The sequence below is a fragment of the Triturus cristatus genome, chromosome 3_2 (genome assembly GCF_964204655.1).
Source record: "Triturus cristatus chromosome 3_2, aTriCri1.1, whole genome shotgun sequence".
NCBI lineage: Eukaryota > Metazoa > Chordata > Amphibia > Caudata > Salamandridae > Triturus > Triturus cristatus.
The window spans coordinates 1,100,631,930-1,100,659,047 of record NC_140584.1 but is presented as its reverse complement, the minus strand read 5'-3'; the positions used below and the strand labels follow the sequence as shown (position 1 = coordinate 1,100,659,047).

Below are 27,118 nucleotides of genomic sequence, written 5' to 3'. Positions count from 1 at the left end.
GTGTTCACGTAGTCTCGCGTCTTGCTCACTGTCATTAAACAACAGTTAGTGCATGTGGCACATTTCAACGCTCTCATTCTAGGACCTCACAGTTGTTTTTTGTATAATGCCTAAGAATGTTGACATGCTTCCCCTTTTTTATTGTAACGGTGGACTCTGTTTTCTTATCTCCTTCTTCTCCCTTGTTCATTCCAACAGGTGTATAACTCATATCAGGCAACTTTTTAATTTGTAGTCCTGAGGATGATCCCACTGTATTAGGAGCTAGGGATCGAAAAGTCGACTTTCCATAACAGTACCACAATTTATCCACTGCGAAAAATGTATTATGGTTTCTGTTGGTCTGAGCTTACTTGAGTTCTCTATTGTATTGTAAGCCTCCTTGTTTGCTCCCAAAGTCTTTGCCTGTCACTCCTTTCTTCTTCCCATTTCCTTTGTTGAAAACTCGGTACAGGAGGACTGTGCCCTTGTTTCATTGCCTTCGTGCCCTTTATCTCGTTTAAAAACCTTTTGCATCTTTCAAAATAAATGTTCCTCTGTCCGGCTGGACACAGGAAGAATGTGCATAGGTCTTATCTAAGTCTATGTGTAGATAGTTATTTATGTTTAAGCTAAGGACCTTTGTTCTTTAAAAATACGTAATTACCCGAGGTCCAAAAGCTACCTTTATCGGGTTCCCTTGTTACTCATACTGGCACTCTAGATGAAGGTCACATGCAACCCTTAGGGTTGTAGGCTGGAAGTGGAAAAGAAGAAAGAGAAGCCAAGATAAACACAATCTGAGTAAGCAACAGTCGTAGGAAGCATTAATGATACACTTTCCTAGAGGAGGCCTCTAAGTGGTGGAATGGACCTCACAATAAACTGACAATATGTGCCATTTTGAATAATACCTGGATGGGGTAAAACAGAATTAGTACTCGAGAGCGAGGTGCTGACTGACCCCTGAACTTGAGTTATCTGAGAGGCTAGCGGCAATAAATGAACCTAACAACACATTGAGAGCAACAGGCATCTGGAGGTGTCCAATATTACACAGAAACAATAAGGCAGGTGCAAGTACAAAAGGTGCAGAAACTAAATATGGCAAGGGAAAATAATGTGAAGTGGGACATTCAGCTATTGAGATATCCAGGTTTAAGACGTTAAAAATGTTAGCATTTATTTGATGTGCCAACTGGTGAATCATTTCTCATTTTGAATTAACTTAGCTTTAACAAAACTACACAATGGCTATAAAATGTCAACAAAAATATTTTAAAACTAGTAACACGCTGGAACTACAGTGCACAAGTTTACACAGCCACACGTAATTAGTGTACATGCGACTGTACACATGACGCATACTGTTAGCTCACATAAGATGCCATTGAATCGCTAAAAACACCTTGACTGCGAACTCTGTTAGTTTATGTTTCAGTTTCCACAAGCGCTAGATGGATCCAACTTAAAGTTGATCAACGTAATAACTATACTAAAAACAATCTCCAAATTCCACTCACTCCCAATAAAAACCGGCCCCCTAACTAGTACACTCATATATGATTACAGAACACACAGAATTCCATGGTGAGGCCGATTTCAGCAATCAGACCCTTTCCCTATAGGCCATGTCGCACCATTTGGTAAAGGTCTTGTCCTATAGGTGTTCTCTGGCATTTTCTGAAATGTATTTTTGGCATGGGTTCATTTCCACACGCGCTCGTTCCTGTAAAGCAGGACTACTTCAAATGCTAGAAGCATCCTTTAAAAGGTGGTGTTAGGCACAATTTAACAAAGCATTCATAATGGCAACGAATTCGTGTAGGAGACGTGTGTGATGTGCATTATGAACATCCAAATGACGGCACGCTGGGAACGTGAAATGTGATGCGCTTACAGACGAGATGTGTGGACAGCCATAGAGACGCAGCTAAGTCTTTAAACTGAGAAAAAGATGCACGGACGAAAACGTGAAGAAGGGTCTCTCTCTCTCTGAGTGGTTACGTGTCTCTGTCAGAAGGCTGAAACAAGTGCTGTAGTGTAGTGCTCTAGTGTTCCTGCCGTGACGTGGCAGAGAACACTGGGAGCGCGGCCATGTTGGCGAGAGCGCGATTATACCTGGTGGGAGCGCAAGCTGTTCCCGGCGCTCCAGCGATAATTATACAAATTAAACCTGTTACAAAAACGTACCGCATCCGCCTCTCATTCCCCAAGCGCCTCTCTACAAATTGGCGACGAGGCTGGGGGAGGCGGTCACGGAGGTGTTGACTCCCATTTCGCCGTCCGTTTTCTAAGCGGACCGCGTTAGTGTTAATTGCTGGAGCGCGGCAGAGGAGCGGCCACGGGGCCCCGCCCACCGAACCCAGCACGAAGACAGCACGGAACACCAGCGCTGGAAGAGGCTGGCAGAGGCAGTGCACCCACCAGCTGAAAGGACGACAGCAACAGCAGTGAGTGAAGCAGCACCCCTCCAGTGCAGGACTGGGTTCACACGATGGAGAGGGCAGGCAGGAGCACTAAGGCCAAGGAGGGTCAGCAGGGGGTGGAGAGCCCACAGATTGGTCCTCATCATTCCACCACCTCACAGAGCGCCCTACAGCGCCATCCCAGCACTAAAGCACCAAGAAGGGACCTGAGCAGAGCAGGGTGCTGCACGTAAAACCCCAAGAAAATACAGGGAGCACTGCGATCAGCGTCTTCTCACTAGTATAGCCGGAACTTCCCCAGAGTCCCCACAAGGGGCCACACGCACCTCACGAGCTGCCGCATGGAGGAGCTGCGCGCCTAAGGGGAAGAGTGATCCTGGCGCACCAAGGACAAGCCAAGGGTGGAGAGGATCTTGCGTCTCCGGCGAGGGCTGCGAGCTCGAGCGAGCTGAGTGCACCAGGGAGCCCACCACCCCACACGGACGAGGTGCCACAGGGACGGCAGGCAGCCATGTGCGCCCAAACCTTTTCCCTCACGAATCCGGTTCCCTTCTTACCAAAACCAGGAAAACCAGCCATGAGATGGGAATACTGGAAAGAATACTTCCTGAACTACCTGTCAGCGCTGGAAGACGAAGGGGACGGGGTCTTTCCGAGCAAGTGGAAAAAGAAGATCCTGCTACACAATTTAGGCCCAGAAGGCATCAGGGTGTACATGAACCTAGTAAAAAAGACGAGGACCGCAGACGACGACGTATTTCAACATGCCATAGAAGACCTGGATAGCCACTATCAACCAGTGGTTTGTACAGCGATCGATCGATTCAATTTCTTCCAGCGGAAACAGAACGTGGGTGAATCGGTAGATGATTACGTAGCGGCGCTGAAGAAGTTGGCGACCACGTGTAAGTTTGGGGGATTCCATGATGACCTAATAAGAGACCAAATCACAATGCACACGGTGAATACGTCCATACAGGAGAAGTTGTGGGTCAGCGGCGATGCACCGCTCGAGGAGATAGTAGCGATTGTCAAAAAAGCAGAACTTTCAAAGAGGTGCGCGGAGGCCGCTAAAAAAGAACAGCACAAGTTGAGCCACCGTAAGCAAAGTGACAGACACCGGTGCCCAAGAGCGGAGGCAGCCAACGCAGGGAGGATCCAAACAGCCCCAGAAAAATACCACTAGAACGGCCACAAACCTAAGAACCCAAGGAGAAGACAAGAAAAGTTGCTACAGGTGCGGAAGCTGGGCACATGCAGCTAACAACAAACGGTGTCCAGCCTTTAGAGCCAAATGTCTATACTGTGGAGTAATGGGGCACTTCGAGAAAGTGTGTAGGCGCAAACCCCGGAAGACGGCTGTCAAGTACGTGGCACAAGACTCAGAGACGGAGGAATGTGGGGGCGAAGAGGATGAAGACAGTGTGCTCTGCATCAATGACCAAGTCTTAGGTATAGACTGTGTTAGGGCACGCAAACCGGTATGTGAGCTGTCCATTGGAGGTGTTCAGGTCTCCATGGTCGCTGACTCGGGGTCCCCATACACCATCATACAACACTATTTGGGACAGAGACTTTGCGAAGATCATAGACACACACCTTCTTCCTCCGGACATTCATCCCGTCACCTTCACAGGAGAACTTCTCCCCATGGTGGGTTATTGCCAGCTACAGTTCGAATTCAAAGGGCACTTAACAGATGGAAAACTATATGTGGCGGAGAAGGGACCCTCAGTGTTAGGGTGGGTAGATCAAGGAGAACTAGGGATCCAACTCAACCCAGGAGGCATACCGCAAGTGTTGATGACAGACCCCCCACGGACGAATGAAAGCGACAAGTGGAAGACAAGCTTCCCAATGGTCTTTGGAGGCACCATCGGCAAGCTGACAAAGTTCACTCACAGAATATGCCTCAAGGAGGGCGCCCAGCCAGTAAGCCACAAAGTGCAGAATATACCGTTCAACTGTAGGGAGGCTGTGCAACAAGAACTGCAGCGCTCGGAGGACAATGGGGTGATTGAACCCATAGAGAGCGCGGAATGGCTGGCTCCTCTGGTCGTAGCCCGGAAACCTAATGGGAAGGTGCGTCTATGTATAGACTTGAGGAGGCTCAACAAAAACATAATAATTGATAAGTTCCCTCTGCCCAGGATAAACTAAATGTTGGCCCTCACGAAAGGCGTCAAATGGTTTTCCACCATAGACTTGACCTCAGCCTACCACCAAATTGCACTACACCCTACATGCAAGAAACTAACATCGTTCATCACGCCGTTTGGGTGCTACAGATTCCGACGCATGACCTTTGGTCTGGCCTCCGCGGCGGCGGTATTTCAAAAGTTGATGCACAAACTCTTCAAGGGCACAGAAGGAGTACAATATTTCCAAGACGACATCCTGGTCATGGGGAAAACCAAATCAGACCATGATGCCAAGGTCCTGCACATTCTGGCTAGGAATGGGCTCACAGTGGAATGGGACAAGTGCAGGTTCGGAGTGACATCAGTATCATACCTGGGCCATGACAAAGGAGTCACACCCAAACAAGCGAATGCCACAGCAATAAGGGAAGCTCCCACACCGAGAAGCAAGGATGATGTCCGCTCCTTCCTTGGAATGGCGGAATTTTATAGCAAATTTGTGCCTCACTTTGCCACAGAAACGCACAACATGAGATAACTACTGAAGGAAAAGTCTACTTTCGCATGGTCAGAAGCATCTGAGGAAGAATTCCGACAGATCAAGAATGACATGTGACACGATGCCTCTACATGGTTTCGATCAACAAGCTCTGTCCATCCTCACCACATACGCGAGTGACAGAGGGTTAGGAGCTGTACTGATGCAGTGGGCAGAAGAGGGCGAAATGTCAACAGTCAGCTTTGAGTCTCGTTCCTTAAGCCCTAACGAAAAGGTTAGCGTGATAGAAAAAGAGATGCTGGCGGCGATCTGGGCAATGGAACGCTTTGCCAATTTCTTTGGGGATCCAAGTTCCTACTTAGGACAGATCACAAGCCCCTAGTGAAGGTCCTCACGTCCAGTGGACACGCGAATGCCATGCCCCGCATTGCGAAAATGACTTTGAGGTTGCTGGACTACGTGTACGACATCTAATACATCCCGGGTTCTAAGAATAAGGTGGCGGATTACCTCAGTCGGGCTGCGGCTATGGAAGAGGCGCCGACACCTACGGTCGAGGATGATTACACCATAGCCTTCACAGATGACCAGGAAGCGGTCATAAGTGCACAAGAGTGGAAGGAGGTATATGACAACGACGTAGTCCTCACCAACCTCAAACGGTTCATAATTGCGGGATGGCCAGAGAAGAAAAAATTGGGAACAGAACACCGCAAATTCTATGAAGTTCGAGAGGAACTGTCAATCGGGGACAACAGTGTATTCATACTGAGAGGAGACAAAGTGTTGCCACCCAGTCAGTTGCTGAAACGATTGCTCACAATACTGCATGAGGGACATCTGGGCATAGTAAAAACCAAGCAGAGAGCTAAGCAAGCATATTGGTGGCCGGCTCTAGACAACCAAGTGGAGAAGCACGTCAGGGAGTGCGTCCGGTGCAGCAATGCAGATAAGACGCAGACCACTCTGCGACCTCCACTGGGGAAATTTGCCAATCCGGTGAAACCTTGGGAAGGGTTAGCTGTGGACATACTAGGCCCCATTCTGGATGAACAGAGCGTGCCCAAATATGCGATTGAACTGGTAGACAGGTACTCAAAGTGGCCGGAAGTAGAGGTGTGGGAAACAGTGGGAGAAGGGATACCAAGAATCATAACCTGTGATAATGGGCCTCAATTTACGTCAGACAAGTGGAACGCATTCATGGAGAGGAACGGGATACGGATCAAGCACACCCCGGTATATCATCCGGCTGGGAACGGCCAAGCAGAAAGATTTAACCGAGTAATTATGGTGTCTGTTCAGGCAGCGATCAATGCAGGGAAGAACTGGGAAGCTGAACTCAAAAGTACAGTCTGGGCGTACCGAATTACCCCCACCAAGACAGGATACAGCCCGTTCAAAATACTAAGAGACCGGGATCCCTTCACAAGAGACAATGTAGCATGGAAGCGACGAACGGTGCAGAGCAAATGGTCCCCAGCGGTGGTGCGGAGTAATTTGGAGAGGGCGCAAAGGATCTACACTGACAACTACAACAAGCGACATAACGTCCAGGAGACATCACTGGAAAAGGGGGAATGGGTCAGAGTAAAATTAGCTCAGCTGAGAAGGAAGGGCGACAGCAAGTATAGCACACCTTTGCAAGTACAGGAAGTATATCCGAGATCAGCCCGTTTAAGCGACGGAAAAATATGGTCTTTGGACAGAATGGCACGGTGCAACAAGGTGCTTAATTGGACCCGAGTAGGAGACACGCAACCAGAAAGAGAAATTGAGGAGAACCTGGAAGGGGAAGAAATTACCACAGAGAGGGAAACAACCAACAGCGACCTGAGGTGCACCAACAGGGAGGAAAAAAAAAACAATAATACACCAAGGACTGCGGAGGACAAAAGTATAAGGGCGCAATGAGAAGTCCAAGGAGAAAATGCTAGGGCAAGGGAAGGCCAATCACAAGAGACACTATACCACACCATACCCAGCAGTGGCGGAGATACCAGGGTAGGCACGCCGGTGAGACACACTCGTGCTGGCAGGACAGTGGTGCTTCCCAAAAGGTATCAAGAGTTCGACATGAAGATATGATCACATGTTGCAGGAACTATTTTGGACACTGCAGAGTTTTGGTTTGTTGTTGTGGCAGTGTTTATAAAGGGGGTAGATATGTAGTGTAGCGCTCTAGGGTTCCTGCCGTGACGTTGCAGAGAACACTGGGAGCGCAGCCATGATGGCGAGAGCTCGATTATACCTGGTGGCGAGCGCACGCTGTTCCCGGAGCTCCAGCGATAATTATACAAATTAAACTCGTTACAAAAACGTACCGCGTCTGCCTCTCATTCCCCAAGCGCCTCTCTACAAGTGCGAAGGCTGCGATTTGAACGGCAGATTCCATAATCGCTCTAAAAACCCTAGTGAGTCAAGGCGGCTTCACCTGCAGGCAAGAAGCCTTCCTTGGGGCATCGCATGTTTAGATCCCATCATGGGTCTCGAGAAGCACAGCAGCCCGCTCGCAGAATGTGACTAATGTGCAATTCCAATGCTATGTCAACGAGCACCACTCCCTTTTCTCTACAACAAACGCCCCATGTCTTGAGTGTCTCAAACAGATGAAGGAGCAAGCCCTGGCAAAGGCAAAACACCAGAATACCAGTTGAGGGGTGGGGCGGGTGGGGGGGGGGGGAGGCTGCAGCTTGGCACACAGCGCCAGAAGCAAACAAAATTAGGCAAAGAGCTCTCCCAACATGTTGACATCCGCAGCACACTGCTGTGGGACATCATTTGCATGCTGCGGTGGTTAGGGCTTCATGCAACAACAAGTCATACAACGAGTTAAACATAAAAGGCACTGACAATACATTTTAAAACAGGCACTTCACAAAGCCAATCAAAGAAATGGTTAAATGACTAAGCAAATGAGAGGAGAATGTTACACAACAAATGCAAACCTTTATGATTACAAGGGAAACAAGCCCGAGAGTTGTGCGCGTGCGCAAAAACGAAATACAAAAACACGTGAGTGGTGCACACGTGGCAAAAGTGAAAGTGATCGCACGCGCACCATGACGAGAGAGGAAAGCCAGATGGCGCCTCTGCTCGTCATTGTGCACTTAACCGCACGCTCTATGCCACCCAAAAAGCTGTGGTCGGCTTTTTAAAGCCCACTCACTAAATGTCAGAGGAGCGTATGCACTGCCTCAGGCAAGACCTAAAAATGTGCCCAACTCCCTCCAATCACGGCTCTGTGCCTCCCACACCCAAGAAAGCGCCTCATACGGGGGCACATGTATGACCTCTTCTCACACAGTCATGAACCTCAGGGATGTGCTCCTGTTGAGGCAGTGTTCCAGTGGTGTGGATGGATGGATGGGTGGTGGCGGGGTGTTCTTCTAATAAATGTTATATACATTTGAGCACACAGTACCTGGTGTGCTTGAAAATCAAAATTCCATCCTAGTTTCAATTAAACCTGCCCCAACTTGTATAGAAAGCACGGAGTCCCCGCCCCCTGGGGGGCAGTTGCAACGTCACCGGTGGGTGGTGTGAATCACGTGGCCCTTAGAAAATGTCACCTGGAGGGGCTGCAGAAGGAGAAGACTGTCAGTACCAGTCTCTGCAGGTCACTCTATGGCGGGGGGGAGGGGTAAGGAGGGAGAGAGTGGGATTGGTGATGCCTCCGAGAGCCACACAAGCCCTTAGACCTTCCGTACTCACAGCATCACTGTCGAACGGCCTTTCTCATGTGTGGCACCTTATCAATTCACGGAACGTCAGGAGGCAGCGCTTAGCATTCTGGAACTTGTAGTTTAGTTGCCTTGGGTTATTAATTCCAACACAAACAAGGACTGCGGAAGAGTAACTCATAACCAGCTTTGAAGTGAGTGACTAGTGCCCCTGAGGGCAGCTGGTAGGGGTAGGCGAGGTTACCAGATCCCTGCATGTCACCAGGACTGTGTTTCACAGGCGGTCCTTGTTAGTCTCACAATTTTGATTTCAAAGCTTCCGGGAGCGTCTCCCCTGCCCTGCCCCCCGTACTTTGCATGTGGTAACTTGTAATCTATATTTTAGCATCTCAAGTGTACATTTACAAACCCTGGCATATATCGTTGTGTTGGCCACAAAGCCCTGCCTGGCCGGAGGCATCCAGATAGGACTGGAGCCCCTTGACAGCTATGAATCCTCCGAGTGTGATCCCAGGTGCTTCAGTCAAGCGAAGGCAGCTCCCAGAATGCATCGGTGTAGAATAGCACATGCTGCCACCATGGCACCGGGTCAGCGAGAGGCTTTGATGCTGCGGCGCTGCCACGTGTTACCCTGAACCCACAACCAGCCCACGGCTTTTCAGCCAGTGCTGACTAAGCACTGGACTTGTAGTTTTTGTCCATCATAGGCAAAACCTACAAGTCCCAGCATGCAAAGGGCTGTTGACGAAAAGGCATGTTTTAAGTCTTTCACATGACATGGAGACCCCGGCCAGCCAAGATGGTAGGGTCAAGGAAGCGTAGGTGTTTAGGGAAAGTTTGTATTCTGTGTGATGGCCACATGCTCGACCCCGGCATGGGGGACAGAGGAGGCTTTATTCGCAATGTGTGTGTGGCTGTAGTGAGCTCAAGCCCTCTGTGTTTGTAGGCACCTGGCACTGATGTCAGGTGCCCCTACTCGTATTATACTGATGTTTAACTATTTGTAGTGACCTACACGGGTATGATGTTGTTCACTCAGTTTGGAATGACTTTCTTGTCTTTAGTGGGGTGCATCTGTTTCTAATTAGCATGGCCGTGCTAGGGCCATGCTAATTAGAAACAGACGGTCCCCCCTAAAGACAAGAAAGTGCTTTGCGACAGCTGCGAAGCAGATGACCCAGTCCGGATGGGCCAGACAAAAAGGCGGAAGGGCGGCAACAAAAAAAACACTTTTTCAATGGCAGGCCACCGTTTAGCATAAACGGTGACGCCAGCCAATGAAAAAGAGGGGCGGGGTTTCAAGCCCTCTTCAGAAATCTCCTCTCTCACTATAGGTCTCGCTGAGCAAGCAGTGCATGCGCTGCAACGCTAGGCGAGACCTAAAAACAAATTGATAACGGATTGTTATTATCATTTAATTTTTTTGTATTCAGCTTCCAGTTGAAGCAGTGGGGCACCGCTCCTCTGCCTTAGCGGAGGAGCCGCGGCTGATTGGTAACCTTTGATGTATAAAAGGAGAAAGATATGGAAAACTAGAAAACCTGACATTAATCCCGGCCCAGCACCTGATCAAATTGTGTGATTCTATCCCAATATTTTATTTCACCAAGCCTCCTTTTTTTATTATCACATATGATGAGCACCTTCGAATATTTGTATTCAGGATGTGCGCTATAAACAACGCTTGTGTTTGATTTAATACCCTACAATATTGCTCCATGTATAATAAGAACCTAGGCCACATATAGAGTAAGGGTGACAACTGATTTGGCCCTTAGTTCATTAGTGGCGTCATCATGGTGGGAGGGATGAATGTTTCTAAGCTCTTGTTAAACAAGCATTGGTATAGCCAATAGGTCTCGCCTTTGGGACCTTATAAGTGTTTAGCCATGCAACAGTTGCATAACTAAACACTTATAAGGTCCCAAAAGCGAGACCTATTGGCTATGCCAATGCTTGTTTTAACTGCTGTAATCTATTGAAGCCTCATGGAGAACATCAAAGCGGCCGTGCGTCCGCAAAAGTGATCAGGATCGCGATCAAACATCAAACCGGCCGTGCGGCCGTGAAAGTAATAGCGGTAAAGCGCGACGCGTGCGCCCGCGCACATGCACTGTAGGTCTAGGCTGGCCTGGTAGCACTTTTTGGAGCCCTCACAAAATGTCTCGCCAGACCAGCCCATGCGCTGGGTCAGGCGAGACCTAAACAACAGCAGCCTCGTTAAAGAGCACAAAACAGAAAAAATGTAGTCAACAGAAGCTGGGTTAAAGTTGGGTCACTGTTCGCTCATACCATCCACCAGGTTTCTCTTCCGAAACAACGCAGAGCGGCAACAAAAAAACAGAAACGTACGCTGGATATTGTGAGAGAGAAACAGGACTAACGCTTGCGCTTAGAGTGCGTTGGTGCATGCGCTGTGGTGAAATGTTCCGGAACCAGTCTGCAGACAGCTGGAAGTGTTTTTGCTACTTTAGCTTCTATGTGCCTGCCAGATGTGGTTTTTGTAGTGGAATGTAAACAAAGTTCTGTCTATTCTGTGTGGTTCATTCTGTGTGGTTCATTTCTTGCAGAGCTGAGGTCCTTGAAAGACTATCACCTTAAGTGTTTTTGGAGAGCTACATGCAACATTTTCAAGTAACTAGTATAGACCTTTTCTACTAGTTCATTCTTCCACCAGGGTTTTCACATTGCCTCACTGAATACCCCAAGCTTACCACTCAAACTCATGTCTCAAACACCAGCAACCACCATGTTGCTCAGCACTCCTGCTCGAATCCTTAGAACTTGAGCTATTGGCGTTACCTAGAATTCCCAAAGCTCAACAAGGACTCAGAATGCCTGGACCTGAATTAAACACAGCTCAGCAGCTACTGACAGTGATTTAAACTGACAATTCCAATCAGTTTCCCTTGCTATTCAACACTGTCTAAAGGCGAGATTATCCGATGCCCAGGTTAGCTAGATCTCTTCCCATTTACAACTACAGGTTTGTGTGTCCCATAATTTGCTGTGATGATCTTTGGTGCATTTTATCCAGTTATTTTATTCACTGAGCAAGAGAGTTTACTTAGCGGTGACCTTTACTGCCTCGTTGATCTAATTTCCGCCAAACAGGCGGGTTCCTAACTTAGGGCTGTGTCCATGTGTTTTGCTTTAGTGAAGTAAAATGGGAAGAAGCGAACCAATGTCAGTTAGGCAAGCAAATATGAGGAATGACCAACCATTAACCTTGAGATGGGGACTAGACTATTGCAGTTTTGGAAATCGCCGAATTCTACATTGTTTAACAATCTGATTGTTAAAGCTTTTCAAAGCTTATGAGGCTAGTGTGCATGCATTTGGAAGACTTGCAATTAATTATAAACTGTATTTTTATCATTGCTCCCCAATGGCTGAAATCTGTGATTGCCAACATAATCATCTTTACCAAAAATTGTTTTTCTGCCTTTTTGCTTTACAACTGCGACATTCTTAGGTGGCTGTGATGTTAGAAACAAGCAGTATTGCACTCCGCTCTCTTACCGGTGACTGGTGTTTCTCTGCATGGTGCTTGGTTGAACGATGAAGGACAATACTGGTGGCGGTTGCCTGAAAGTGACAATCAGGTAGTGAATACCAGTTTAAAAGTTTTACCGGTTGAAGTCTAGAACCTTTCACTGGATTGTATTCCAAGATAGCAAGTGTTATTTCTGAGTTTTCCCAAATCATCAAGGCAGACATAGTTCCTGTTTTCTAATTTCCTGTTCCTCTTGGAGGGTATCGGAGGCAAGACGAGAACCTACATATTGTGTTGCCCCTGAGCAGAAGAGTAATTTCAACAGGTTTATTATCCACTTGCGTTCTCTTTTTGTCCATATATTTATTTTTTTCGTTCCAAGCTCAAATTGGCGATACCCCTTCAGCTCTTTCTGCTATAATTGCATAGCGCCAGTTGTGCCACTGCTCCTAAAGCTTGGCTTCTTCCTTTCCTCGGACTTCAGCCATTCTTACTGAAATGCTCACTTAGATACATGAATCTTTTTTTCTTGACTCCTTTACATTTTGATGCCTTTGATGTGTTTTACTCGTGTTAGGGACTCCTTCCCTCTTGTATAGAAAACAATGGTCCTAAACCTTTCCTTTATGCAATATAAATCAATTATATCAAATCAATCTTTTGAGCTCATGAAATGTCTGCTCACAGTATTAAAAACACATCTCTGATATGCTTTAAATACCATGAGCAGACATTTCATGAGCTCAAAAGATTGATTTGATATAATTGATTTATATTGCATAAAGGAAAGGTTTAGGACCATTGTTTTCTATATCGAACTGAGCCCAGGTCCAAGACTGGTATTGGGTCACCCAATTTTCCGTAATGCCTTCCTTCCTGTAGACACCAGGTTTCAAGAAGCATATTTCAAGTTTGGAGCAAAGGGAGTCACTCCTACTTTGGTGTAGTCAAGTCAAGGTCAAAAGCACTTGTTCCGCGTCCAGCTGTAATCACAAAGTCACCTACTTCCCACAAAATAATCAGGGAATTTATTCTTGCCCCCCCCTCTACAGACCTGAAGTATTTGTGGTGAAGCTGACAGGCTCCAGCAGGACCAATGAACCAATCATGAAAAAGATCCCCTAGCTCAGCCACGAAAGAGACTTGCTCTGGATCGCAGAAGAAAGTCTAATGGAGGTATCAAGGAGCAGAACTGCTGGGTTCTAGCAATGAAGAATGAGTTGAGAGAACACAGATGCAGATTCAGCTATGGAGAGTCATTTATCATTGTAGTGTGGAAGAGAGAAATCATGATGACCCCATCTTCAAGAGCCAAATCCTAGAGAATTTACAGGAGGCAACCAAAAACCTAACATATCGCCCTGTATTCTCAATGAATTGGGTGGGTGCATGAGGAGATTGCTGCTCAGGTACTTGTGCCTTGGGCAGCAACACAGCAGCCATGTCAGTCTGGAACAGGGTGCCAAAGTATTCACGATCTTGTGATGGAAGCATGTACTTCTTGGACAAATTAATGAGGAACTTGTGGAGTCTCAACACTTTATATACCCTGGACATAGAGCTTAGGCCATAGGGGAAGGATCCGCATGAATCAGCATCACCATAAATCATTCCGTTGTCCAAATGGAGAGAGAATCAATGATATGGGTGAGGTATAAGGATACCATGAGGGATATGCAGAGTGCAAGGTATGGGAATAGGATAAAGCTACCTTTTGGTGAGCTGAACAACTACTTTTTATTCTGGTGCCCCCAAGGGATATATTAAAACTAAGATGGTGGATATAGAGATTTTCTTTAATTAGAACTCTCACCAAAGGAACAACAGCTTCATGAAGTCTTGGTGTGCAGACTTCAGAGTAAAAGGCAGGGCCTGGAACTGAAAAAGACGCTACCTCATTGCAAACCAAAGGAAATGGAGGGGACCGGGTGAATGGATACGAGAAGGTAGGCATCATTTAGATCCAGTGAAATCATGAATTGTCCTGGTAGCACCAGAGGGAGAATGTACTGTAAAGTATCCATCTTGGATGAATCTAGAGACATAAAGGTTTCCAGGCTGTAAAGAAAGGAGGATAGGGAATGTTTGTATAGGAGGGGCACACACCTCATGTTAGTGGCGACCGGATGATGAAGGTGTTCAGGGGATTATGCAGTCTGCAACAACCAGTACTATTATGCTGCAATTTTCCCAAGAGGCAACTTAATTGCTAAAAGTACAGGAAAAGATGGGACAAAGCTGCTACCTTAATATACTGAAAACATTTTACTAACCATGGAGGCAGTCAATAAATCAAGAACATCCCTTTCTTTATAAGCAATAAAGTTTGATTGGGTCAAACTTCCTAGAAGTCAGCTTACATTTGCTTAGAACAATGTAAGCAAAATTAGTGTTGGATCCTAACGTTGAGGGTCCGTTGACATCTAGGCAATGGGAAGAAAGTCATCAACCGCCAACTCACCGAACACCTGGAAAGTAACAATCTACTTGACACCTCCCAATCCGGCTTCCGCGCCACCCGAAGGACCGAGACCACCCTGATCACTGCAACCAACTACATTAGAACCGTCATCGACCGAGGCGAGACAGGAGCCTTGATCTCTCAGCAGCATTCAAAACTGTATCCCACTTCATCCTCATCAGAAGACTCCACCACATTGGCGGCCAAGGAGATGCCCTCAAATGGACTGCCCCCTTCCTCACCGATTGCACCCAGAGAATTTGCCGATGTCCCTTCACCTCTAAGCCCAAGAACATCATCTGCGGCGTTCCCAAAGGCTCCTCTCTCAGCTCCACTCTGTTTAATGCCTACATGACACCACTTGCCTACATTGTTCGCACCCATCATCTCTAAAACTAAACACGGACAAGACATTAGTGCTCATCTTCGGGAGGAACATCTAACTGTGGGACGACACCTGGTGGCCCTCCGAACTCTGACCTACACCTACCCCCACGGACCACTCCCGCAACCCATGCATCATCCTAGACAGCAAACTCACAATGAAGTGCCAGGTCAATACACTATCCTCCAAATCTGGATGCTCTGCATGCTTTGAAAGATCTTGAGGTGGATCCCCATCAATACCAGGAGAACAGTCACACAAGCCCTCATCACCAACCAACTAGGATGGAAACGCACTCTATGCCGGCACAACCACCAAACTCATTCAGACTATACAGAATGCTACAACCAGACTCATCTCCAACCTCCCAAAACGGTCCAGCTTCACCCCACACCTCTGAAGTCTCCACTGGCTTCCCGTCAAGAGATGCCAGTTTATGATGCCATAGCACGCCTACAAAGCCCTCCATGATCAGGAACACAAACCCACCAGACAGCTGCACTCCGCCTCCCTCACCCACGTCCCCCCACTTCCGCAGAAGCCACAGCAGAGGTTCTTCCTGCTCCTACCTTACCACAAAGTCCTGGAACGACCTCCACCTGCACCTGCGTACCTCTCCTTCACTCGCAGATTTCAGAAGGGGACTCAAGACCTGGCTCTACGACTAAAGACCTGCAAGACCTCAGCACCCGGATACTACCAGTGGTGATTAGCTGCGCTATACATGTACTGTCTAATTGATTGATTGTTTCTGACTGCAAACAGGCAACTAGCTCACAACTCTAATCTCTTAACCACGCATATTTTTTCTTGACTTGGTCATACATCTCATATTACTAAATAATGGCCTATTACAAAAAAATGTAAGCAGATTCGGAGCTCTGGGTGGGGGGACAAATTACAACGCAAGGCAGATACGTTGAAAACATCGAGAATCTATTATTTTTACATGAAAATGTCTTTTATCGAGACTTTTCCCGAAGCACCTCCACTCCACAAACTGGGTAACCTAATAACAGTAAAATAAACTTTTTGAAAACATGAGCTTTTACGCTTGTGAGAACTAAACCAGCAAACCCGTTAAAAATGAATATTCAATTACAGTTTTTACAACGAACTTTCAGGGGCTTCTTTAAGGTCGAATGAAAAAAACTGGCGCGCAATCCAAATAACGAAGAGCGCGGCCTTGCCTGCTTCTGCTCCTGCGCATGCGTGCATTCCCACTGAAGAAAGCTTAAGCAAAGACGTCTATCCCCTGACTTCACCTCTAACTGAGGAGCCGCGGGTCAATGGGGCGAACTGGACCACGCGACCATCTTTGTGTCACGTCCAGGCAGCGGCCATATTTGGTGTAAATAAACTCATTATCCAACATTTCTTACAGAGGAGAGCTTGTAGAGCGAAATTTACCGCACAATTTAGTATTTTCAAACCATACGTAGAGAATAACACATGCTGCAACCGTCTTCAAACGTTGACATTTCAAACTGGAAGAGAATATCACTACATTAGGGAAAGCATGTCTTCACTGTGTTTAAACATACACCGTTTTTAGTCTATTGAATTATTTACACATCATGGAATTGAAACAAAATCAAAACGAATCATAATTATTTGAAAAGGCTTCATCGAAGTGTGCCGGATTGTTATTTCTTCTTTTTTATAGACGTTGCTTTTGCATGAATACGCCCCTTGGTGTTACGGATAGAAAAACATCTTCAAGATGGCCGTTCAGCTAATGTGCTGCAGAGAATGGGCTGTACAGAGGGGGTCGCGTTGCCTCATACCAATTCGGCAACCTTATCTGGTCTTTGTTTATCAGGTTGAGGACACCACCTGCTTTGCTTTACGCATGTCACACGCTGTCATTTTCTTCTCGTTTAACCCCTCCCCTCCCTCGAGGTTCTCCGCCAATCAGATTATATTATTACGGCCGCGTGGACCCCAGTCTCAGACACACCCACTGGTCAGGCGTTCTTCAGAAACAATAAGTGGTCATGAATATGTATTATTCGTTAAAGCAATGACATTTAAGAGGTGTGGCCTGAAGCTCTGGCACCGTTAGATGCAGCATGAATTTTAACAAGGGGACTAGGTAAACGGACCAATCAGAAGCACTGGTGGGCGGGAGGGTCATGTCAATGAGCGCGGCTGCTCTGACTGTGCGGGCGAGCGGATGCCCATCAGTACCGGGAGACATGTCGTCCTTGTTGCGGCCCTTCAGCATCTCCGAGGGTCCCTGTGGCGTCCGCCCCTCCGCGGCGCGCGGTACTCTAGCCGCGGCCTCGGCCCCCTCTCCCGCGCGGGGTGGGAAACCCAAGCTTACCCACCCGGGGAAGGCCATTCTGGCCGGTAAGGAAGCACCAGCATCGCCTTTCCCAACGTTGGGTTTTTGGTATGTTGGGGGGAGGGGCGGTGCTAAATCATGATTTCGCAGTGAGTAGTGTTATAGAGTTAGCAAACAAATTCATCTGGTAAATTCATGGGTATAAGTCGGCATAACCAAATCATTTTAAATGTAACCATAGTAAAGTAGTAATTCCACAGTTAAGCATCTACCATAAAAGAGAATACAATACGTGGCTTATTCTGTATAATTCAATTTAGCTCAAAACAGCGCACGCTTTACAGATTTAAAAAAAAAATAAAAAGCAGCAAGCAGTACAGATGAAAGACAGACAATAATAAAGGTTTGACTTTGTGTAATGCTATCATACACGCAGGAACACAACATCCATGTATATATTGATATAGATGGCATACCATACTTAAAAACATCCATGTGCACACAGCTTCACGTGTACATAAAGTTGCAAGTAATCAGCGTATTAAGGTGACTAGAGGAACTCTATCAGCTAGCGGGATACCCCAGCCTCCCCCTCTTAACATGATCGGTATTGGCCAGGGCTCAAGTCCTAAAAAAAAACAGAAGTGGGGGGACTAACCAGGTTAGGCAGTATGCAAGGGAAATCATGACGCGTGCCATCACAGCGCATGATGTCATGACATTGCATGTGACATCACAGGAAGTGACAGCACAAGAAGTGACATCAGATATTAAGACCTTACACATGATTATCACGTATATCATGAGTACATTTAAGCACATTATGAGTTTTAACAAATGAGATTTGGTGTTGGGGTTGTGCAAAAATTGATGTTTTTTAAGCCCCGCCACAAAGAAATTGGCAACAAGGAGAAGCATGACAGTAGATCTGTTTTGCTCGGTTGGTTGCAGAGGCTACATTTTAAAATATTAGGTTGGGATAAGACATCTGCTGTTAAGGTGCCAGTAAATCTCAGGGAATAGTAATAATGGTGAGATAAACGCATTTGTTGGAAATATCTGTTTTTTGTGAAGTCCCAAATATGTATCAAAGTACTATAAAGTTACTGCGTCTCCTGCAAAGTACATCATGTAACATGCAGATGACAGATTTGTATTTTATGTAGATAGTAAAGTGGGTTACTGCTTTTATCACAGAGATACTTTTGTTTCATGCAGTTCATAAAATGTAATCCTTGTATTATAGCACAGTGAGCTATGAAGGACATGTGACTCCTACACCTTGTAACCCTGTCTCATGTAACTCATCATGTACATTGATTTACACATTTACATCATTTATTGTCAATGGATGATGTGTATGTTATGTAAAGATCTCCGACACCCTGCATTGGTTTGGGTAGGGCTATAAAATAAATAAAATAATGCTATTGAAATTGTTATTTGGATAAATACTGAGACAGACCAACACATCTGACATTCTTACAGTGCATGCATGCATCTCTTATTTACAGGGACTAAACAAAGGCAAAAGCATGCCTCTCTTAATTACCTGTGAAGAGATAAAAAGTTGTATGCCTTTGTGGCATTTACATTTAAGTGTGAAGTTCCAGGCTGCCTCCAGTCAGGATGTTCAAATAAAGGGGGTCCTGAAGGCCCCTTAACTTCGGCCCAGGTGTAGGTGAACAAAAAAGCTCCCTCGCTGGCTGCACGTTTGCTGCTTGGAATTGAAAGAAGACAACGTACAGGTGCTGCTGAATGGGTCCTGGTGTCTTATACTGGGACAAGTTCAGCATATTTCTGTGGGGCCCAACTTCTTGGAAGGGGGGGGACGACGTCCACCCTGTGAAAATAGTGGGTGGACCCCGTGTACCTGCGTGTACCCCCGACTTGTGGCCTGCTATTGGCTCCACAGCTGGTACAAATAACAGAGGACATGGGACAGCTCTGCCAGGTTTCCCTACAAATCTTAACCAGAGACTAAATCTTTTTGCCCACCCGGATTCTGGCCATCGAATCTTCAACTACCAGATCGTCCACTTTCTGGGGAGCTGTCCTTGCCCATCATCTTGTGCCATGTCAAATCTGAGATGCAAACTTGAGGTTGAACAGCAGTAGACATCCAGTGTAGCATTTGTAGATTCTCTATTCAATATTTGTGTCAAACCATTTTTACGCTTCCACCCCCTCTGAGCTGATCAGCTCTCCATGCTGAAGCAGTGAGCTAATGGTAACCTAGCTAAGGACAGACTGGTCATCTTAATATAGTGCCTAAACACATAATATAGCAATTCTTCACATGCAAATGATGTTTTTTTCCTACTGTCTTGCATCCTCAGTTTGCCCGCTGTCTCAAACAACTTGAATGTATTCCTAAAATCCAGCAGCAAAAACTGGCCTTTACTTAAAACTAATAGTTACATCTCCTTATACATTTTAAGTAGCTTTCACGTTACATTCCATTCCCTATACGCCTCTTCTCTCTGAGCATGCTTTTCTAAGTCACGTGTGTTTGTTTAACTCTCTAATACTGTATTTCTGCAAATTGCTCACAACTCGTTTCTAAGATTAAAACCGCTCCTTTTTTGGAAGGTTGCACCTTGAAACATAGCACAACCTGCTCTCCTATAGCTCATCTATTTAATCCCATCTAACGGCTGCATGAACTCACTTATCTCCCTTTCCAAACAACGATCACTCCTAACTCCTGTTACTTTAATCCGCTTCAAAGAAACTGTAGTAAATGCATGGAATGGTTTGCTTGAGCGAACAAAACGAATCCCAATAACACTGGCTTAATCACAATCTTTGTTTTTTGTGGAGCTGTATGCTGCCTGGCGTAAAGCGTGAACGCAGTTATAATTACATAGTAAAGCAGGCAAATGAGCATCTAAGTTTACAGCCATTGGTTTAGAGATACCAATAGCTGTATGATGTTGGTTCCATTTATAGCCCTTCTATTGCGTTAAAGCTACCTCAAAGTGGCAGTTTTGTGAGAAGGTGGTAAAAAGGGAGCAAGTGAGAAAATGAGGAAAGAGACATAACTAATTATCTTCTTTGGCGTAGAGCAGTACTTAGAAGCTGACCTTAGGAATCTGATAGACAGCGAGGACACAGGAGTGCAAAATAGCAGGAGAGGGTATGAGTTACAGTTACAAATCAAGGGAGATCAGACAGTCTGATAAATTTGGGTCAAACAAAGAGGAATGGTAGAGATTAGTAAGATCTCAGGGATAATAAAAAAAAACACATCGACGAACTACGGGTTGACACGTATAGACGGCAAACAAAAATAAATAGAGTACCATGCAACAGACATATGGGTAGATATTACACTAGCAGGCACACAGAGAGACAGGTGAACAGTAAGTAGGCTAGATGTTTGCATACTGATTTCACATTTAGACCCTGTGCTGAAGAACTCAACGATGATGTAGAGGAAAGACCAGTGCCACTACCTAATCATTTATAGCCGCTCTCTCTCCTCCGAGAAATTTCTTGTACTGGATAATTGAAATATTTTCCCATTTATTCACTGTGCTCCTTGGAATGATCACCTGTCAGTAAAAATACAGTGCATGGTGCATACTAATAGTTGTACTTTGCTTTTTTGTTAGCGAAATTCATACACAACAGTGCTGTTCCATACCTTAGTTTTCTTAATATGGCATATATAGGTGTGTTACACATTGCTGCATCTACTCCAACCCTTCTGTATATAGTGCTGAAGTTTCCATTTACAGGTCATTGGTGTCAGAGCCATTGGTTAATTGTCTTATTTATTGCCTACCTGCTTCCTCTCAAGTTAAATGTGTTTTATGATTTGCAATAGCTACACCATGCTCTGCTTGCTGTGTTTATTTTATATTAGCTATTATTTTCACTGGCGACCCATAGCTCTGAGAGGAAAAAGAGCCTTTGTAATGAGAGCTCTATGCGGTAGGATTAAAATTCCTACTGTGTGACCCATATCACTGCATGACTGATGTAAACATCTGGTTTTCAAAGAGTTCTCCTTTTGCAATTACAGTAATTAATTGATTGGAAGCAACTGTTAGCATATAAAATAAACCAAAGCTGTTGATGCTATGAACTAATTATCCAAGTCGAGGTGTACAAATAAGTAGGCGTAATCCAATGCCCAGTTATATGTGGGTAAAGAGAGCGCGTGGTGTGATAGCCATAGCACGGTATTAGGCATGCAAGTTCAATTGGGACTAGCACATAATGATGGAGCATGGAGCACGCCGAGCTACACTCCGTGTTGCAGTGCACGTATTAGGGTGGATAGCCCACACACAGCATAAACCCTAATGCAGTTGTATCTACAGGCAAGCTTACTTGTGAAGTCCAAATCAAATACCTGGGTAGCATAGAGAAAAACAACACAAAAGTTGGAAAGGCACAAGATGAGTAAACCCACCCAAAGTGGATCTTTTACTTAATCGATTGTAGGTCCCACCCCAGACATAAAATAGAACTTTTTACTCTCCTTGAGACATTTCAGCTAGATCTGTTATCTTTGAAGCGATCCAGTTTGAAAGAAGACTCCACACTATATATTACTGTCACTCTCCCACAGGATCATACAATAGTTCATGCTGACCGGCAAAATAAAGTAGGTGGTGGGGAGGCCATAATTTAAAAACAATATCTGAATGGCAAATTCTTCTCCATTCCCATCCCTGGGTGTGAAGGTCTCGCATTTACTATGGATCTCTCCTGTACATTCACTCTGTCCAGGGATATTAATTTATCACCCACCAGGAGGACCTCCCAATTCCTGCTGGTAATTCCCGATATAGTGGCAGAACAGAGCAGGCAAAAGCCAAACTTTTTAGTACAGGGAGATTTAAACCACCATTGTAAACTACCTAATTCAGGATCTCGAGGCCATTCAGCTCACCCAAAGAGTGACATTGCCTACACACAAAAAAGGGCATCTACTCGATCCCATTTTTTCAAACATACCTGAGCTAAGACCAGAACCGCCCCTTCCAGTATGTTGGTCAGACAACTATTTGATCCCTTTCCATCTAAAAAAAAGAATTAATCTTCGCACACGGCATTCCAGGCCATGCCGAACCTTGGCGAAACTGGATGCTGAAAACTGGGAATCTACCCCATCTAGTTTGGTCCCTATTATAAAAGCAGAGATAGCCAATATGTACTCCACATTTGAAAATTGGATTGAGAAATCACTAGAACAACTAATTCCTTAGAGAGTACAGACAAGCTGACATACTCCAGTACCTGCTCCATGGTTCTCGGAGGAACTCTTAATCCTCAAAAAGTAATGCAAAAAGAAAGAAGCTGGATGAAACCGTAGTAATGATGCTGGTCGTAGATAGGTAAAAGAGGTTTATTCGTTGGCACGGTTGTGGACTTGTCAATTTCGTAACCTGTTGTTTCCTGGCTGGAGGTTGCCCGATGGCTGTCAGTTGATTACACGTTTATGTGGAATCCTGCTTTGTGATCCTTGACATGTATATATATTTTTTGCTCTATCCACCGGCATTGTTCGCTTACTTCATTACATGTCATGTTTATCGTTTCCAGCCGCGTCTTTAAACATTTCTCATTTATTGACTTTTATATGCTGTTTGACTGTACTTGTCTGTTGCTAATCATTGGAGAACGTCTTCCTCAGTTTACACCGAAACATATTTTTCATTTCATCTTTAGCGAACCTGTGCTTTTTGCCATAGCCTGTGCCTCTTGACAAAGGATACACAAGTATATTTAGTGCCTCATCAAGGTTAGCTGTTGACTTCGTTTGAGCTATGGAACTGTAAATTATTTTTGGATCCTTCTTATAAACCAACAGTTTTAAATTTGAGTGATGCCCGGCATCTGTGATTAAACCATGGCCTTAAGTATATAATTCGGTTGTTCTCACACTCAGAATTACCAATTGCACCCTGAAGAAGGAGCTCACAGAACTTCATGGGATCTCCGAAATGCACGTTGGCGCTTTTTGTGTTGGTTATTGTATTTGCAATCTTTTGCATTGTTATTTATTGTCTCATTGAGTTTCTGTTGTCATTTTCCTTTGTTGTTCTTTATCTGTATATGTATTGATTCAGATGAGAAATTATTCTGTCTGATTCCTTCATTAACGTTTTTGCCAAGCCTATGACTTGTTCTCTTTTTTAGTTCTCATGTCATATTTTCGTACTATGAATGAAACTGTATAAGAAATGGATATATGTATATATATTTTTGATATATAAATCAAACAAAAAATATTTTATAAACTTACTCTTGGTCTGTCGGTATATTTAATTTAATGGACTTGTAGCCTACAAATGATGCATTAGCGTGAGGGAAGTGCTTTCTGTCTCTCTTACGGTTGTGGAGCAGGACACAGCTCCACCATGTACAGCAAACATCAAACCGTCCCTCAGTTTCAATCTAAACATTCTTAGAACGCCTCACACCAAGATCCCATCATAAAGCAACAAAAAGAACTCTGGCAGCGAGTGCCTCTCCTCGCAGCCTGGAGCACAGGCAGCATGAAGGAGCATTCTCATTCAGGAATACAAATAAATACAAATACTACAGAAACATTATGACATGATTAGCAAAAAAAGCCCATAAGGGCATGGTAAAAAAAAATATCACTATGCTATAACTAAGGCCAGGGTTCCCTTTATAAGTGTGAAGATTGAAAACGCAGCCCACTCAACAAAATAACTTTAAAACGTGATTAATACTTTTATGAAGTCACTTGCACTCCAAGCAGGATAAATAGCCTCCGAAGCCAGATGTAATATGCTCGCAAGCTATTTTCAAGAAAAAGTCACTAACATCTGTGCTTCCATGCCAAGGTCGGGCCCCTAATCACCGTTGCCACTATTAACCCGCCAAACACAGAGGAAGGAAAATCTTTCATCCTTCACTGAAGTCAAAATAGAAGACCTCATACGTCTTACTACAATCAAATCGGGATCGCCTCTTGACGCCGCTCCTTACAATATTCTTTTTAAAGGCAGAAATTCCATTTGCCCCTTCATGGTCAAAACACTTAATCACTTTTGAGATAGGTGAAGTGCTCCCGGAAACAGACCACGTTGAAGCCACTTCTGAAAAAAACAACCTTTGTTCCCTCATTACCAGAAAGTTATTGGTCAATTTCTCTTCTTCCATGTATTAGTAAAGTTGTAGAAAAATTAGTGAATAAAAAGCTCTCCACAGTTTTAGAGGATCATGGACTCCTGAATCCCAAGACAAAAAGGTTTTCGAGCAGGAAAAAGTCTGGAAACAACTTTGTAATCTGTGATTGAAGAGCTTAAAGGAATCTTAGACTCCTGTGATACAGTGGTGGTCATCTTTTTAGACCTAACGCCTCCTTTGATACGGTGTCCCACCCAATTTTTATTAAAAGACTGGAGGAAGTAGGAATCATTTGCTTAGACCTTAAGCAAGTAACCTAATTTCTAAGGAGCAGAAGTTTCCAAGTGCGCGAGGAAACCTTTTGCTCTAACACTTTATCACTGGAACGTGGAGTACCTCAGGAATCCTTGTTAAGCCCCACTCTGTTTAACGTCTATGTGCAGCCCCGGCAGACATTCTAGTGGGGTATGGTTTTTCCACATTATCATATGCCGATGCTACTCAAATTGTCATCTATTTAACATCAGATTCAGGAGTACTTTCCACCAAACATAATGCCTGTCTAAGTGACATTATTGACTGGATGTCCAGCAGTAACTTAAAGCTCATTGGGGACAGAACAGAGGTTCTGGTAGTTCGGAATACCCACTCTCTTTGGTCTGAACTTCAGTGGCCCAGCCATCTAGGTGAACCTCCCCCTCCTAAAACTATAATTAAAAGTTTGGGTTTTGGATAGACAGTAAGAAAACTTGCTACATCATGTTTTGGTCTTCTCTGGGCCCTAAGGAAAATGTATAGTTGGCTTCCCCCTGCCACTCGAAAAACCATGGTCCAAGGTCTTATCTTGTCCCGCCTTGACTGCCGCAATTCAGTCTATTTATGGAGCCCTCTGTACGTAGTCAAGCATTTACAGATAGTCCAGAATGCTGCAGCACGCACCTTGTTAAAGATTTCAAAGCATCATTCGATCTCATCCTCCCTTGCAACCTTGCATTGGTTACCTGTATCCAAAAGAATCAAATTTAAGTCCCTCTGCCTGGCCCACAAATCATGCACAACAAAATTCCGCCTCTATTTAACAGGTTTCTAAATCGCTGCTCCCTGCAGATTAGAGGCTTTTCTTAGTAGCTATAATTAAGAAAGCAAAATGTGGGGTATATCCTTTTGCCTATTTGGCATCTAAACTTTGGACCTTCTTTCCTCTATCCTTAAGCTTAACCGACGAAGAAACCAAATTCATGCAGCTTCTCAAAACCCACCTCTTTTGAGTGAATTACCTACTGCCCTAGCTATAGAAAGGACAGGATTTCACTCTGGGAAGCACGTTGAGAAGCCATAGCGTTACAGATACCTAGCATAGCATTTAATAAGGTTAATAATGTTCAATAAATTATTTAATATTATTCCTATCCTCAAATCTCTCTTAACCTATAGCAGCTAAGTGCACAGATTCAACATGGTAATGTAGTGATTGCTTGTCCCACTGTTTAGGCCTCGCTAAAACTACTCAATCCAGAGCAATTATACAGTGTGATGTATGATACAGTATTATATTGTACTGCACATATGAGTTCTGGTACTTGCTCAAGTTGAATAGTCTTCTGCCTGGCAACAAACGTTCTCCCTAGCATGACACATTGAAAACCAAATGCCTGTTTCTCTTTTCAACTTTTTGGTCATTATTCTTGCCATACTTTATAAATTCACTAGATCAGAAACCCACTACTAAAGGATGCCCCTTGTTTTTCATTGACACTGCAAATCTGCTCTTGGCCAGAACAAATGACATTTATTAATGAAACATGCCGTCAATAGGGAAAATACCAGAATAAATCCTGTTATTTTCCTAGCTTCCACATTGATGTCCTGCATGTTTATCCGGACAATCCTTTCAATTTCTGAGCATCTCTTGTACCGAGGCAGCGTTTTGTAAATACCTTTATTAATGAAAGGAAATGTAAGAAATGGGGAATATAGAAGTGCGCTATTAGTTATGTCATCTTGTGATGTTCAAAGATAAGATATAAACAGTGTATGATCTGCACATTATTATCACTAGTGAGCATTGAGGTATGACAGCATCATCCTTTATTTCTAGTTATGTAGTCAAGCCAACTTTATTTTCGCATCACAAACTTTATGTGCAAGGTCGAACAACAATGCCCCTTGTTATTTTGTTTAGGCCAGACCTTAGTCCATATACAAAATATACGATGCATCTGTTGTTTGGACAACATACTTTGGTTTTTAGTGGGATACACAAATTAGGTGAGACACACTTGGAGAGGGACCTTTCCAGGCAAAAGAGCGAGACCGTACCTGTGATGTACATATACCATCTTTAGGCCAAGGTATGGGGTCTGCTGACAAAGCCCAGAGATCTTCTAATATATAATACTGCTTCTTAGCAAGGGGAGGGAGGATAGGCTCCACTGTCTTTTTATGACTGCATCTCCCCTCATGATTTATGGACTAGCTGGTATGCTGACTATATTTGTACTATGCTTTTTCCTGCTTGTCGTGGCACGTATACTGCATGTTATGTCACATTAGTTAAAATAAATATTTTAAACTGTTTCGTGTCTCTGTCAGATCTTATTGTTGGCGAGTACAAGAGTGTGAATGAAAGGGTGTGTTTGTTA

The 27,118-nt window shown here is 44.7% G+C and overlaps 2 protein-coding genes across 9 annotated transcripts in view; one reads left to right on the top strand and one right to left on the bottom strand.

Annotated features, from left to right (window-relative positions):
• CCNB1IP1 (cyclin B1 interacting protein 1) overlaps positions 1-16,381 on the bottom strand; it is a 288,316-nt gene extending 271,935 nt beyond the window's left edge. For 3 of the 8 annotated variants that reach the window (XM_085649885.1, XM_085649886.1, XM_085649893.1), the window contains exon 1: positions 16,264-16,381. In XM_085649885.1, coding sequence (XP_085506011.1) covers positions 16,264-16,291 — 28 coding nt within the window. In that variant the 5' untranslated portion in view covers positions 16,292-16,381. Of the gene's footprint in view, positions 1-15,642; positions 15,738-16,175 lie in introns of those variants that run through there. The other 5 variants (XM_085649887.1, XM_085649892.1, XM_085649889.1 and 2 more) reach the window with 5 other exon arrangements.
• A 757-nt stretch (positions 16,382-17,138) lies between these two features.
• Positions 17,139-27,118, top strand: part of LOC146859207 (tricarboxylate transport protein, mitochondrial-like) — a 187,880-nt gene continuing 177,900 nt past the window's right edge. Inside the window, exon 1 of the mRNA XM_085649884.1 lies at positions 17,139-17,425. Within this exon, the coding sequence (XP_085506010.1) occupies positions 17,209-17,425 (217 nt within the window). The 5' untranslated portion in view covers positions 17,139-17,208. The remainder of the gene's footprint in view (positions 17,426-27,118) is intronic.